Source organism: Bos indicus, chromosome 20 (assembly GCF_029378745.1).
Source record: "Bos indicus isolate NIAB-ARS_2022 breed Sahiwal x Tharparkar chromosome 20, NIAB-ARS_B.indTharparkar_mat_pri_1.0, whole genome shotgun sequence".
Taxonomy (NCBI): domain Eukaryota; kingdom Metazoa; phylum Chordata; class Mammalia; order Artiodactyla; family Bovidae; genus Bos; species Bos indicus.
In genome coordinates this window covers 14,653,015-14,668,869 of record NC_091779.1, presented here as the reverse complement: position 1 = coordinate 14,668,869, position 15,855 = coordinate 14,653,015, and the positions used below count along the sequence as shown (strand labels likewise).

The following is a 15,855-nucleotide window of genomic DNA, read 5'->3' as shown; positions in this document are numbered from 1 at the left end:
ATACTTTTTAAAAATTTGCCACACACAAAGCCAGACACAGTTGCAGTTTTGATCATTCAGTTCATTTATTAAATATCCACTAGGTTTCCAATAGATTTCCATGTGAGTAAGTTTACTTTTATTTGCTAATTAATGTGTTTCTACATTACATGAAATTATGCTAACATTTCAGGAGAAATTATAGAATTTATCAGTAACACAGATTAGCACACCTATGTCAGTGAGGAACAATGAGAAGTTTATGTCACATTACCAGCATTTCACAAGTTTCTCATTCTTGGAAGCAGTTATTTTTATAAGAGATGGTACTGGATAAGCTAAATCTCAGAGAGGTGGCCTTATGAACGAGAAGTGGCATGTTCTTAAGTCTCTTAGAAATCAACCCATGCCTTTTTTAGAGGATTTGCTGAGCACACAATGTATTATTGCCTTTATAAAAACTAACATTCGATAACAAAATATATCATGTATAATCTGCATGATAAATATTTTCTGTATACCAAGGGATAATCATAACAAAAATCCTTCACTGATAAAGTTCCTAAGGAATTTCTAGAATTAAAGTTATAAAGCAAACAAATTACTTCTCTGGTCCCGCCTAAGTCTACTGCAGTAATACCATTTAGACATCTAGAAACAAAACTACAGTTTCTGCAAATTAAACCTGCTTTAAAAGATTTTTTATTCATAAATATGATTTCTATTATAAGAATGGAGACCTGGTCCTATAATGGAATTCAATAGGAAAAAAAAGAATTAATTTTAAGCTGGCCCTGCTAAACATATCCACTGTGTTGTACAAAGTTTCTGTAGTTGGAAGACTAGCCTTTCAAGATGTGCCAAATACACTCTGATCTGTTAGGGTAGGGGGCGGGTAAGGAATGCTTTATTCCTCTCTGGCATGCAAAGCTCAGGGTTACAAACTTTTGATCATCAGCCTGTCCAAATTTCTACCAAGAGCTGGGAATTCTAGCACTGTCCACTAGAGGTTTTTATGTGATGATGGAAATGTTCCTTCTGTATCTGTCTTGTCTGGCAAGGTAGCCACCAGCCATATGTGGCCACCGGGCACTTGAAATGTGGCTAGTGCAACTGAAGAAATACTTTTTCATTTAATTTATCTACATTTCAGCAGCCACATGTGGCTAAGTTGACAGCGTAATTCCAGGTCATTATTGCAACATCCTACTGCCTGTGTTGCATTTCCAACTCAAAAGGAACACAGTTTTGCCAATGTTTAAATATTAAAATTGCTTAGAGTGTTTGTGAAGTCTGAAAGTTGAAACATTTCCACTACAAAAATGACATTTTATGTGGTTATAAAAGCAAAGAATTTTCATTTATTTTTTGAGAAAGCACATAAAGCGTTTGTGGGTAGTTCTTGATCTCAGATCCTGCTTTGATAAAAAAAAAAAAAAATCCCAGACAATTGGCTATCTTGATACACAGTTAATAATAGTTATATTACTAATTAGATGTTGCCTCAGGTGAAAATCTCAGTAGAGAAAGTTAGTAAAGGCACTGGTTAGTCTACTTTTGTCGCTTAAGACCAAGAGCAGAGGCCATAAAGAATAAGCAGGAAACTTAAAGAGACGGGCAGGGCCATCAAAATTCTCCTGATTCCCCAGACTCTTCCCAACCTTTCGGAAAGGCACGCTGGGGTTGGGCATGTATCATTGGTGGTGCTCTCAGGGAGGCAACCCAATTCTCTGGCACTCTGCAAAATTTTGGAGGAATTAGGAGGAGACAAATGAGGTCTGAAGACCCTGGGCTTTGCAAGTGAAAGTATCATTTAGGGGGCATAAAAAATCCCTACTATTCTTGGATGCCAACTGCCTAGGAAAAATCAACTCTCAGCACTCGTATCAGCTGGAGTCCGTGGAGCACTCCCTGCTGAGCCAGAGACCCTGAGGGAGAGCAACACGGCTCACCGAGTGGACCAACTATGCGTGACACTGTGACTCTGAAGCAGCTGTGCTTCATAATATTCACAATACTGAGACAAAATATTGAAAGAAGGCTTACTGAATTATGATAGTCTGTACATTGAAAAATATATTTTAAATGATTTATTTTGACCAAAAATACTAACATTATGACAGAATATATTCTGTCAGTCAAAAATAACCTAAAATAAAACTAAAAGCAAAGCATTCCAAATTATGTACATACGCATGAATTCTGGGGATGGGTCTGATAAAGAAGACAATAGCTTTTCAGAAAACTTAAGTTACTGTAGCTTTTAGAAATAATCAGAACTTAGAAAGAAAAGTGGGCCTAGACTAAGACACCAAATAACAGAAAATCAAAATTTCAAATTATTCTTTATGTGGGCTTCTGATGAAAGCAAGTTCATCCTTTAAAAACTGTGAATTGGATTATGAAATGGATGGAATCAAACCTCAATAAAAGTCACTTCTTTCCTTGTTCGCTCTTCAGTCACTAAGTTGTGTCTGACTCTTTGCACCCTAGGGACCGTAGGATTTCTTTTCTTAAAACTCTCTGGTGGGGTCTCTTGCTTACAGATAAAGTCCAAGCTCCCAAACATGGAGCATAAAACCTCTTTCTCTTGTACCTAAGAACCTAGAATGGCGGTCTTGATTCTTACCACTCCTATCCTATAAAAGGCTTGTAATTCTTGACACACACACCCCAGCCTTGTCCACTGTGGGCTTTGTTCACAGTACTCATTCTGTCAGGAATTGCTCTAACTCCCACTCTCATCCTCAATCAAAATGTACTTCAGGCATTACTTTTTCTAGGCTTCTCCAGACTCTTAGGTACTCCTTGAAGTCTTCCAATTACTGCAGTTAATACCTAATGATGAGTTTGCTGATTCCCCTACCAACTAAACTTGGAATTCCTTTCAGGGAAGCAAATGTGTCTTATTAATCTCTGTATCCCTGGTTATTTAACATAGTGTTTGCCATGCTAAGTTCTCAATAAATGTTTACTGAAGAAAGGACTCAATGGCATTTATCTAGACTATTAATGATAACTCATCAATCTAGTTGAAGGTAACCTAAGGCATGTAATTTGAGAGGCTCATAAATACAGATACACACAGTTGTTTTACTTACTGATGTTTTAGCCTCAAAGAACCAAAGATGTAAACAGATATGTATTCTGTGACAAACTGGGGATCTCTCTGAGAGGTTTTAGCCAACAGATAATATGGAGAAAAGAAACAGGGAACTGGGTAGGGTGTAGGTCCATCAGCTCAAAAGCAATAGTCTCAAAGTGTTCAGACAATTGGGTTACAGATACAAATCTAAAACTAAATCTAAAACTAAATTGTCTGCATCTAGTGAAAATGACATGCACTGAGTGGTAAGGATGTGAACCAAATGTCAATTATCTGCTTTGAGAAGTGACATGTGTTTAACAGCTATATTGATAAATTCAACCTTTACCATTACAGAATGCTACCTGCTTATCTGCAGCCATTTCTAAATGAATATAATAACTCATATTCCTAAATGAATATAATTTCTAAAATAATATTATTTAAATTTTACTAAAACATTGATAATCATATATATTAAGGATTACAAGGGATCTCAGAGATAATTTGGTACAGTATTTTATAGATGAAAGACATCAAAGCCCAGGGAAGGTAAATGACTTTGTTGAAGGTCACATAGGTAGTCAGAATAACTAGGATTTTGGGATTTTTTACTACCAAGTTCAGTTTTCCTTATGCTACATATTGCCTGAGAGGAAATGTCACTAATTTACTCCTACAATATATTAGTGAGATTTTCATCCAATCTTAATAACAATAACAAGATCACTTTAGTAGAAATTATTTTAGTAAAAACAAACGTATTTTATTCAGGTGAGATCTTTCATAAACTATTCTCATACTATGGGAAATTTAATCAAGAACTATTCCAAGATTTTTTTCTGGGAGTAAAAAAATTACACAACATTAAAATCTTTTAATTTGCAAACTCTAGTAGTTAATGAAGGCTGAATTTTATACAACTCTCCTGAGCCACTGAGTATACCACCATTCAAAAAACAAACCTGACAAGCCAATTTATTGTCTCTACAATTAACTAAAATAAAACTTACAAATAACTGGATTAACTCTGTGTCACTACAATAATCACTTTTAACCACATTACATACTCAATACAATGAGACCATCTATTTGCATGTAGCACTTTCTAATCATCTTTTTAAAATTGGAATTTTTTTTTTTACTTTTTTTATCCTGATAACCAAAGGACTGTATTTTCATAAAGTACTGTTTTTAAAAATAAACTACAGCAAAGGCAAAAGAAACTCTTAAAAATCTAACAGCTCTGTGTTTCTCTCCAAATAACTGACTAACACATTTAAACAAGTGGAGGTCTTTTAAAGGAGGCCACCGGACTAAGCTGGGTTATAGAAAAGCTACAAGTGTGACAGCATCCATGGCTGCAATGCTAGAACAGGGATATGGACTTGGCTTCCCTAGAGTCTGCGCCTGGTGAGCACTGCTCAGAGGAGCTATGAAGCTCTCCCAGTCTTACTGAGGTCATGCAGGCTAGGGCTGCTGGGTGAAGGGAGGATCAGCACACCTTTCCAGGCTGGGAGGTTACCTGATTTCATCATTATGAATACACCTATAGCTACGTATGTAGGCTAAGAATTTGTAACTGCACCCACAGTGAGGTACTCGGCAATCTTTGGTGCTATGCCATGATAACTAGCTGATTTTCAATGCTGCTACAATGAAAAGTATTTAACTTATAGGACGTAAGGGATATTGGAGTATTTAGCCAAGTAAGTAGCACTGATCATTGTGAAATTAAAAAAAATATAGAAACATTTATACCTACTACTATGTGTCTGACAATGCTGACTCATACAAAATTTTCATTATTATATAAAGGCTTTCATGATGTAACTCCCTGGCTCTTAAATTTTAAAAAGTACAGAATAAAATTCTTAATCCTAAATTTTTGTCACTGCTCCTGAGATTTATGACTGAAGTAAGAGAAACACCCCAAACTGGTCATATTATGAAATCATAAAGTCAATGGAAACCTGCTTCAAAACTACAAATTATTTCAGACAAATAAATATATATGTTCACATTTATAAAAAATTTCCACATTACTCATAGAAACAAGCTTCATAAAATTTATATACTGAATACAATAAAAATCAGTTCTAATGAAGATTTAGCTGTTGTCCTTCTAAATAAAAAAACTCTGTGTTTGAGGTATCTCTTTAAGACATGCCAATATGGCACATTTGTAAAACAACCCAGGAGTCTGTCCTAAAAATCCTGCCCAACACAGCATCATCTCTACCAGACTTACAAATAGGTTGAACTAGACTTGTCTTTTTAAACAAGGAAGAAATATTTTGTTACAAAAACGAAGGAGGCAGGTACTAAAAACTCTGCATCTCAGAAAACAGTGAAATTTTGTTATAAATATTTTCATTATCATATTCCTGCTGACACCATTCATTAAAAAGTTCTAGTCAAGACCAATAGAGCAGCTTCATCTCCTATGACATCCAAAAAAAAAAAAAAAAAAATCTAAGTGAAGAATTTCATTATCTTAATAGTAATATATTATCACAGGATATAAAGCTTTTAAAATTTTCAGCATCAAGCCTACCTCACTTTATCACTGGAAGATGGACACTTAATCCAGCAATATTCATTTACTGCTAGGTAGATTGCCTGTGTTGACTGTAGTAAAGCAATTTACAATCAGCTTATGAAGTAATAACATTAACACAGAAAGGAATACCAAAAATGATGAGTTTTGTTGCACAGATATCCATACTTGGGGCATGGCTATCAAGTAATAAGACTGATTCAATACTCTATAATTATAGCACATTAAAATATTGTCAGACAATAATGGTCCTATATATGAAAAAATGTCTATATGGAAATGGCTGTGATTTACTGCAAAGCATAATTATATGGAAAATTTCAAAGAATGTCAAATAATTTTCAAAAGTAAATTTTTAAATTTAATAGCTCAGGCCAGTCTCAGTTACTTTTTGGATATTTCAGAACTGTTAGGGGCAGAGGAATGCTTTTCCTTTTTTCTCTTCTTTTTGTCCTTTTTGTGATGCTTCCCCTTTTTCGACTTACTCTTTTTCTCCTTTTTCTTTTCTTTCTTCTGGTATTTTTGCTTCTTTTGTTTTGAAGTGTCCTCTTCAGTGGAACTAGATGAATAAGACCTACGGGTAATAATACATACTGACTGATAACTGTATTTATGGCTGATGGGTGCATTTAAATGGAATCCAGACTGCTTTGAATCCTTCTTGGAACAAGGTGAGAGTATAAAGAAACTCAAATGAAATGTGCCTTTTACATCTGTATGCTCTTAAAATACTGTAATCAGAATTTTTGCCACTTAGCCAGAGAAACTAGCAAAATAAATATCTCTATTCTGCTCAATTCCAGTTATGAGTTTTAAATTCAGCAAGGATGAAATAATTTTTCTGTGATTTTCAGTTTCTCATCCTGTGTACCTCAGTTTACCCTTCAAAGTCTTTCTTATAAGGCAAAGAAAGTGGCATTTTATACACTCTCAGTATATACACAATTCACTGTATATACAATAACTTGTTGGTTTATTCTCTTAAAAGAGCCACAAAGAATGCAAAAATATAAAAAGAGCTATAATTGTACCTCCATATAAATGTATGAAAGCTGAAAATCGGCAAAATAAAAGCACTTCTGTTATTTCTTTTTTATTTTTCAAGTTAAAGTACTTGATTCTTTTATATACAGAGTGATACAGATGAACAGTTGCATTCCATAATAATTTTCAGTAGTTACAAAAGGATACTTTTAAATGTATAATCTAAATAAATGAGAATGATTTACCCAAACCCCAAATAAGTAGAACAAAACAGAAACTGAGTTAATTTATAATAAAAAAGGTATCCCAGAGTTAGATGAGTGATCTAAACATGGGAAGTTAAAACTCAAACTAAGAAAATCTGACAGACACACAGGAGAAGGAAAAGGAAACCCAGGAGACCACAGGTTGTGTCTGTACAGAGACTCGCTGTGCGGATTCCTTGACTGCCTCCCTTGATCAGGGGCCCTGAGTCTCCTGGGTTTCTGGAACAGTGTGTTCCTTCCTTTTCCTTGTTTACCCTCTCAGACTCTGGCTCTCTCCTGAGCCTAGTTTCTCATGTATTCTCTTGCACTCTCTTCAGTTCTGTTTTTCTCAACTCTTGTCTGCTTTCCTGTTTTCAAGAACTTCTTGACCTCTATGTTCTGACCAGAGCTGCTTCTCTGCCTATACTGTTTTCTTTGCCTTTTTGGTCTTGGATTCTCTTTTTTAAGGCAGAAGGTTAAACTTTAGCATAGCAACTACATTAAGTGGCATTATCTTTGCTAAAACTGTACTTAAAAAAGTTCTTGTAATTCTGGGCTGTGTCTGAATGAGGTCTGTGAAGCCCAAGGTAAATAATATGTTACTCTAAAATCAGTATATGAAAATTTGGAAGAAAATAGAAAATCTCACTTTTCCTACAAGGAATCCATTATGTTGTAGTAGTGCAAATAACAAAACAATACACTAATCAGACTACGTGATACATTGAGCTCTACCTTCCTTTATTAGTTCTTACAAACATTGTTATTTAACTCTCAACACCTGAAAGTGAGTTAACTTCCAATATGTATACTAGCCGAGGTGTCAGAGTTTATATATTTCATGCTCCACAAAAACTACAGAGACAACACCTGACATGCAGAACCTACTCTGTCAGAGAACTAAGGTCCAGGCTAGATATTACTACCTGCTAAATACCTTAAATAGTGCCTATATGTACATGCTTATTCTGGTATAAATGAAAGTGCACTCATGAACCAAGGAAGAAGTTGCCTCTTAAGTCTTTGGATCAATTTCTTTAACCAGTTGCTGTCAAAAGAGTTGACAGTAAAAAAAAAATCATAGGTAGTTGAGAATTCTGAAGACCTGAAGGAATTTTTTGCATGACAAATAGGTACACAAATCCAATTAATCAATTAATTAATTTCATTAATTAATGATATTCTGAGAATACTGATATTTAAGCCCCAACTTCATATATATGAGGACAAAATGTGTATGTGAAGAATTTCAACATATGTCCAAATTAAAACTTGACTAATGTTCCATAATTTAAAAATTCTAGAACACAAATAGAATACATAAAAGAAGCAGTGTGGCTGTTATTTATTTATACCTTAATTTGCTCCAAAAAAGAAAATTTAAGGTATTTGAGTGCTGACTCTATTTTTGAATCCTGACATGAAGGATTTTGTTATTTTACTGAAACAACCGAATTCTCTTTAATATTAAATTAACAAGACTGTGATATGAAAAATAAAATTTTTTAATCCATCCTATATTCAGTCCTGTTTAAAAAAAAAAAGTTTAAAAAATACCTCTTCCTTTTTTTTTTCAACTTGATTTTCTCTTTGCTTTTTGCTTTTTTCTTTTCCTCTTCTTCATTAATTCCTGTGTGTTGAGGGGAAAGAATCAGGTCACCATCAGTTCATATATTATTGTGGTATGTAAGCATTTTTTTTTAAAAATTGGAGTACAGCTGCTTTACAGTGTGGTACAACAAAGTGAATTAGCTGTATGTACACACACATCGCCTTCCTCTCACCACCCTCATCCCACCCTCCCCACTGAGGCCACACAGAACACCGAGGCTGAGCACCCTGCACTGTGCCACAGCTTCCCATCGGCTATCTGTTTTACACATGGCAGTGCACATTCGGCAATTTCAATCTTCCAGTTCGCCCCATGCTCTCCTCTTCCCTGTGTGCCCATGTCTGTTCTCCACATCTGTGTCTACTGTTGCCCTGTAAATAGGTTCATCCGCACTATTTTTCTAGATTCCATATATATCCATTAATATATGATATTAATATTTTATACATTTAAAAATTTGGTTGTTGGTTGGTGAATTTCACTGGTCAGGATCTGCACTTTTCTTGTAACAATGCCCCCTTTCTTGATTATTTTTACTCATTAAAAATCTAATAAAAACACTATACCTTTAATACAAATTTCAAATCAACTACATATATTTACTAAAAACTAAAAACTAAAAAGTATTTCATTTCTAATACCTAATCTAGGTTGAAAGTTTGGTGGGTACTATTTCAGGCCTTATGAAATGAAACAACACAATCATGTATAACTTAAAAAAATTTTCCTTTTCAAGCAAAATTAGGATCATAAAATCCTAGGGTAATGGGACAATAACAATTAATATTTATGTTGTCAGTATCTAGGAAGGAGAGAATACACAGTATTCTCTAGCTTGATTTTCAAATACACAATTTGGTGTGTATTCTTCTAGGCTTTCTCTATATATAACTAAATATAAACATACATTCACATATACAAATAAAGTTACGTGTAAGTCTCAAGTTTTTTCTCATCTGAAAAATGTAACATATATAATATTTTTCAACTTACTTATTTCACTTAACACTTTTAAAAATATTCATTTATTCTAGCACTATTTGCTGAAAAGACTTTTTCTACATAGAATTGCCTTTTCACCTTTGAAAAAAATCAGTTGAATTGCTTCTAGGAAGATGAAGTAGACATATTTTTCCTATTCCTCTCATTAAGTATAACTACACATCCCAGACATAACAAAAACAAGCATAAGAAGACTCTGAAAGGTGAAAAGGCAGACACTAGCTAGGGTTCTCGTATAATCTAGAAAACAACCCAGTACTGAGTTCCCTGAAATATCTTTTTACTTTATACAGTACAGCCTTAAGATCTGGCAACCTGGCAATGTCAACAGGTGGAGACAAAAATGCCCCAACAAGAATCTGCTCTTTCTAGTCAAAGGACCAGAAAAGAGACAGCATAGTGACAAGAAGTTTTTAGATAATAATTGCCATTCTCCAGCCAAACACCACAGAAAAAAATGTGGCACCACCCACATCATCAAAGACTGAGTGGAGAACACAGACTTCCTCCCTTGTGAGGCTGTGATACCAAACATTTAAAGGGTTAATACAAATTTTATATAATCTTATCTAACAAACAGAAGAGAATGAAACCCTTCTCAATATTCTATGAAGCTAATGTTACTCTGATACCAAAATCATATTAAAATAGTACAAAATTAGAAAAAAAGACTAACATCTCTCATGAACATGGATGCAAATAACTGTTAACAAAACATTAGCAAAGAGAATTCAGTATTTAATATTTTTAAAAAATTATACACCATGACAAAATGTCACTTATTCAAGGTATGCTAGGCTGACTAAATATTCAAAAATCAATTAATGTAATCGACTATCTTAATTCTGAAAGAGATGGGAATACCAGACCATCTGACCTGCCTCTTGAGAAACCTGTATGTAGGTCAGGAAGCAACAGTTAGAACTGGACATGAAACAACAAACTGGTTCCAAATAGGAAAAGAAGTATGTCAAGGCTGTATACTGTCACCCTGCTTATTTAACTTCTATGCAGAGTACATCATGAGAAACGCTGGACTGGAAGAAGCACAAGCTGGAATCAAGATTGCCAGGAGAAATATCAATAACTTCAGATATGCAGATGACACAACCCTTATGGCAGAAAGTGAAGAGGAACTAAAAAGTCTCTTGATGAAAGTGAAAGTGGAGAGTGAAAAAGTTGGTTTAAAGCTCAACATTCAGAAAACGAAGATCATGGCATCTGGTCCCATAACTTCATGGGAAATAGATGGGGAAACAGTGGAAACAGTGTCAGACTTTATTTTTCTGGGCTCCAAAATCACTGCAGATGGTGATTTCAGCCATGAAATTAAAAGACGCTTACTCCTTGGAAGGAAAGTTATGACCAACCTAGATAGCATATTAAAAAGCAGAGATATTACTTTGCCAACAAAGGTCCGTCTAGCCAAGGCTATGGTTTTTCCAGTGGTCATGTATGGATGTTGAGAGTTGGACTGTGAAGAAAGCTGAGCGCCAAAGAATTGATGCTTTTGAACTGTGGTGTTGGAGAAGAATCTTACAAGTCCCTTGGACTGCAAGGAGATCCAACCAGTCCATCCTAAAGGAGACCAGTTCTGGGTGTTCATTGGAAGGACTGATGCTGAAGCCGAAACTCCAATACTTTGGCCCCCTCATGCGAAGAGCTGACTCAATGGAAAAGACCCTGATGCTGAGAGGGACTGGGGGCGGGAGGAGAAGGGGATGACAGAGGATGAGATGGCTGGATGGCATCACCAACTCAATGCACATGAGTTTGGGTGAACTCCAGGAGCTGGTGATGGATAGGGAGGCCTGGCGTGCTGCAATTCATGGGGTCGCAAAGAGTCAGAAATGGCTGAGCGACTGAACTGAACTGTATTAACAGGTTAAAGAAAAACTGTAGGATCCTATCAACTGATACAGAAAATGCATATGGCAAAATCTGACACTCATTCATGATAAAAACTCTTTCAAAATAGGAATGGAGGGACACTTCCTCAACTTGATAAAGAGTGGCTACAAAAAAACTGACAGCTAACTGCTAAGGTCTGAATATTTCTGTCCCCTAGGGTTGGAATCCAGGTAAGAATTCATCTTCACTGCTCTTTCTCAATATAGTACTCTAAGTTCTAGCCACAACAATAAGTCAAGAAAGGGAAATAAAAGGCTTACAAATAAAAATGGAAGAAGTAAAACTGTTTTGATATGCAGATGACATGATGGTTTACATAGAAAATTACAAGGAATCTACCAAAAACTCCTAGAAATAATCAGTGAGTTCAACAAGGATAAAAGATAAACATACACAAATAAACTGCATTTCTATATACTTGTAATGGACATGCAGACAATGAAAAAAAACATCATTTACAATTTTTCAAAAAAGAAATATTTATAGATATAAATCTAATAAAATATGTAGGATTTATATGCTGAAAATTAAACAGTGATAAGAAAAGAAATCAAAGATCTAAATAATTATAGAGACATATTATATGGGTTGGAATGCTCAACATAGTAAAGGTGTCAATTTTCCCCAAATTGATAAACATGCTTAATGCAATGAGTATCAAAATCCCAGCAAGATTCTTTGCAGATAAAAACATTATTCCAAAATTTTTATGGAAAGGAAAAGAAACTAGAATAGTTGCAATAATTTTGGAAAAGAAGAATAAAGTAGAAAAACTCAGTCCCTCCATCTTTAGCTACATTAATCAAGAATGGGTGGAGGGCTAGACATACAGATCAATGGAGCATTATAGACAATCCAGAAACAAATCCACACAAATATGATCAACTATTTTTGGCAAAAGCAATTCAATGAAGGAAAGGCAGCCTTTCAATGAACAGTGCTGGAACAATTGTTCATTATTAAACAAAACACTAAGTGCTCTAAGTTTCATATCTTATATAATAATCAACTCAAATGGATGAAGGACTTAATGTAAAATATAAAACTATAAAAACTTTAGAAAAAAGTAAAGGAGAACAAGAGATAGGTAAAAAGTTACACTTGAAAGCAAAGCATAATCTACGAGGAAAATTAATAACTTGGACTTAATAAAAATTAAAATCAATTGCTCTGTGAAACACCTATTAAGAAGATGAAAACACAAGCTACATATTAGGATAAAATATTTGTAAACCAGGCATCTAACAAAGGACTTATATAAGTACACTAAAAACTACTTGCTTTCTCCTGGCTATTTTAATTATATCATACCATTAAAAAAAAAAAAAAAACTTAAAATATTCAAGAGAGTTGGTATAAGATCTCTCTAGCTCTAAGGACTAAGGAAGAATTCAAGGAGCTCCTAGGATTACCTAAAGGATGCAGGTCAAGGATGCATTCAGTCACTCACACTGAGAACTGACCCTTTCAGAGATTTTGAACAACATCATCAAATTATCAATGGAACTAACAACCACAGACTCTACACTCCCTTCCTCTGTGTGCTTCAGACCCCACTCTATGGTTCATTTGGGTAGGGGTTACTGGGATTCCTTTGCACTGTTCACTTAAGAAGGCTTTCTTATCTCTCCTTGCTATTCTCTGGAACTCTGCATTCAGTTGTGTATATCTTTCCCTTTCACCTTTGCCTTTCATTTCTCTTATTTTCTCAGCTATCTGTAAGGCCTCCTCAGACAACCACTTTGATTTCTTGCATTTCTCCTTCTTGGGAATGGTTTTGGTCACCACCTCCTGTACAGCCTTATGAACCTCTGTCCATATTTCTTCAGGCACTCCGTCTACCAGACCTAATCCCTTCAATCTATTTGTCACCTCCAGTGTATAATTGTAAGGGATTTGATATATGTCATATCTGAATGGTCTAGTGGGTTCCCCTACTTTCTTCAATTTAAGTCTGAATTTTGCAATCAGGAGCTCGTGATCTGAGCCATAGTCAGCTCCAGGTCTTATTTTTGCTGACTGTATAGAGCTTCTCTGTCTTAGGCTGCAAAGAAAATAATCAATATAATCAATCTGATTTTGGTAATGACCATCTGGTGATGTCCATGTGTAGAGTTGTCTCTTGTGTTGTTGGAAGAGGGTGTCTGCTATGACAAGTATGTTCTCTTGGCAAAACTCTGTTAGTCTTTGCCCTGTTCCATTTTGTACTCCAAGGCCAGATTTGCCTGTTACTCCAGATACCTCTCAACTTCCTACTTTTGCATTCCAATCCACTATGCTAAAAAGGAGATCTTATTTTCGGTGTATATTGTCACTCTGCTTATTTACCTTACATGCAGAGTACATCATGTGAAATGCAGGGCTGGATGACTCACAAGTTGGAATCAAGATTGCTGGGAGAAACATCAAACTTCAGATATGCAGATGATACCACTAATGGAGGAACTACAGCGCTTCTTGATGAGTGAAAGAAGACAGTGAAAACTCAACATTCAAAAAACTAAGATCATGACTTCAAGGCAAACAGACTGGAAAAAGTGGAAACAATGATGGATTTTGTTTTCTTGGGCTCCAAAATCACTGAAGATGGTGACTGCAGCCATGAAATTAAAAGAGGCTTGCTCCTCAGAAGAAAAGCCATGACAAACCTAGACAGCATATTAAAAATCAGAGATATCACTTTGCTGACAAAGGTCCATATAGTCAAAATTATGGTTTTTCCAGCAGTCATGTACGGATGTGAGACCTGGACCATAAAGAAGGTTGACCACCAAAGAACTGATGCTTTCAACACGTGGTGTTGGAGAAAACTCTTGAGAGTCTCCTGGACAGCAGGAAATCAAACCAGTCAGTCTTAAAGGAAATCAACCTTGAATATTCATTAGAAGGCTGAAGCTGAAGCTCCAATACTTTGGCCCCATCATAAGAAGAGCTGACTCATTGGAAAAGACCCTGATGCTGGGAAAGACCGAAGAGGGCAAAAGGAGATGGGAGTGGCAGAGACTTAGATGGTTAGATAACATCAATGATTCAATGGACATGAGTTTGGGCAAACTCTAGGAGGTACTGAAAGACAGGGAAGCCTGGCGTGCTGTAGTCCATGGGAGAGCAAAGAGTCAGATGTGACTTAACGATTGAAGAACAACACTGGGACTCCATCTGGTGATCATGAAATAAATATGGGTCCCTTCTTTGTGTGTGTGTTAGTTGCTTGGTTGTGACCAACTAACTCTTTGTGATCCCATGGACTGTAGTGCACCAAATTCTTCTGTTCATGGCATTCTCTAGCAAAGAATACAGGCGTGGGTAGCCACTCCCTTCTCCAGGGGATCTTCTTGACCTGGGGATCGAACCTGGGCCTGCCGCACTGCAGGCAGATTCTTTACCGTCTGAGCCAGAAAGCTGATTTGCTAATAATGAAGCTTCACCAACTACTCTCTGTCCTGGAGGCTATTATATGCTCCTTCCTCCCCTTTCTCCCAGAGTGGATCTGTCCCTGGTCTTCTGATTGAAAAATCACCTCTAGGACAAACCACTATTCACGATGAGGGTGTAGTTTATCCTTCAAGATTGATGTGATAAAGGACAAAAAGGTCAAGAACCAATAGACTGGATGACATCTAAGGTAGGAGAGCAGTACATTGTAATGAAAATACTACAGGACAAGTAGGCAAGAAACCTGAACCATGGCAAGAAATGTTGGCTCTACTGTGACTGGTGAGTGACTTTGGAAAGTCACCTGTTTTCATTTTCTTTTTCTACAAAACTAGGTTTTTAAATTATTTGTTCTAAAGATTCTTCCTAATTCTAAACTCTTATGCATTTGTCTTTCTTAAAATGGGGCAGTACAGGTGAAAGGGGTAGAAAGTATCCTTGTGGGATTAAGGATCTTAGGCTTTCTCTCCTAGAATCTTCTGTTGTGCTCCTATGTGGGCTTGGCTACTCTCCATTTTGGTGCAGCTGTCCTTCTGGAATATCTCCTTACCAGCATGCTACAAATTTCCCTTGTTATCTTTTCTAGTCCCTACATTCCTGTCTTCCTTTATTCAGTGTATTCCCTTACATTGGTAGAACACTTATTCCAGAGGTTTTCTGAGAAAAAGTGACAAGTAAATTGTTTTTTGAGACTCGAATGTCTGACAATATCTTTACTGTACTTCCACATTTGATTAATAATATGGTTGGGTATATCATCCTAACTTGGATATAACTTTTCTTCAACAATTGAAAGCATGATCCACATTCTACTAGCTTCCAATATTGGTTAGAGACATACATAACTATTCTGACTCCTGATTCTTCATGACCTGCCTTATTCTCAACTCTGGAAGTCTGGATTATATCTTTGGGTTTCTAGCATACTTTAAGTTTCATTATAATGTACTTTGTGTGGGATATTTTTAACACTGTGCCTGGCACTTGTAAACCTTTTCATCTGGAAATTATTTCTTCTCTTTCTGGGATTCATTTGAATGAA

General features: G+C 35.8%; 1 protein-coding gene across 2 annotated transcripts in view; it reads right to left on the bottom strand.

Annotated features, from left to right (window-relative positions):
• Positions 1–40: 40 nt before the first annotated feature.
• SREK1IP1 (SREK1 interacting protein 1) overlaps positions 41–15,855 on the bottom strand; it is a 41,356-nt gene continuing 25,541 nt past the window's right edge. For both annotated transcript variants that reach the window (XM_070774628.1, XM_019982938.2), the window contains 2 exons: positions 8,411–8,483; positions 41–6,198 (listed from right to left, as the gene is read on the bottom strand). In XM_070774628.1, the coding sequence (XP_070630729.1) occupies positions 6,009–6,198; positions 8,411–8,483 (263 nt within the window). In that variant the 3' untranslated portion in view covers positions 41–6,008. The remainder of the gene's footprint in view (positions 6,199–8,410; positions 8,484–15,855) is intronic.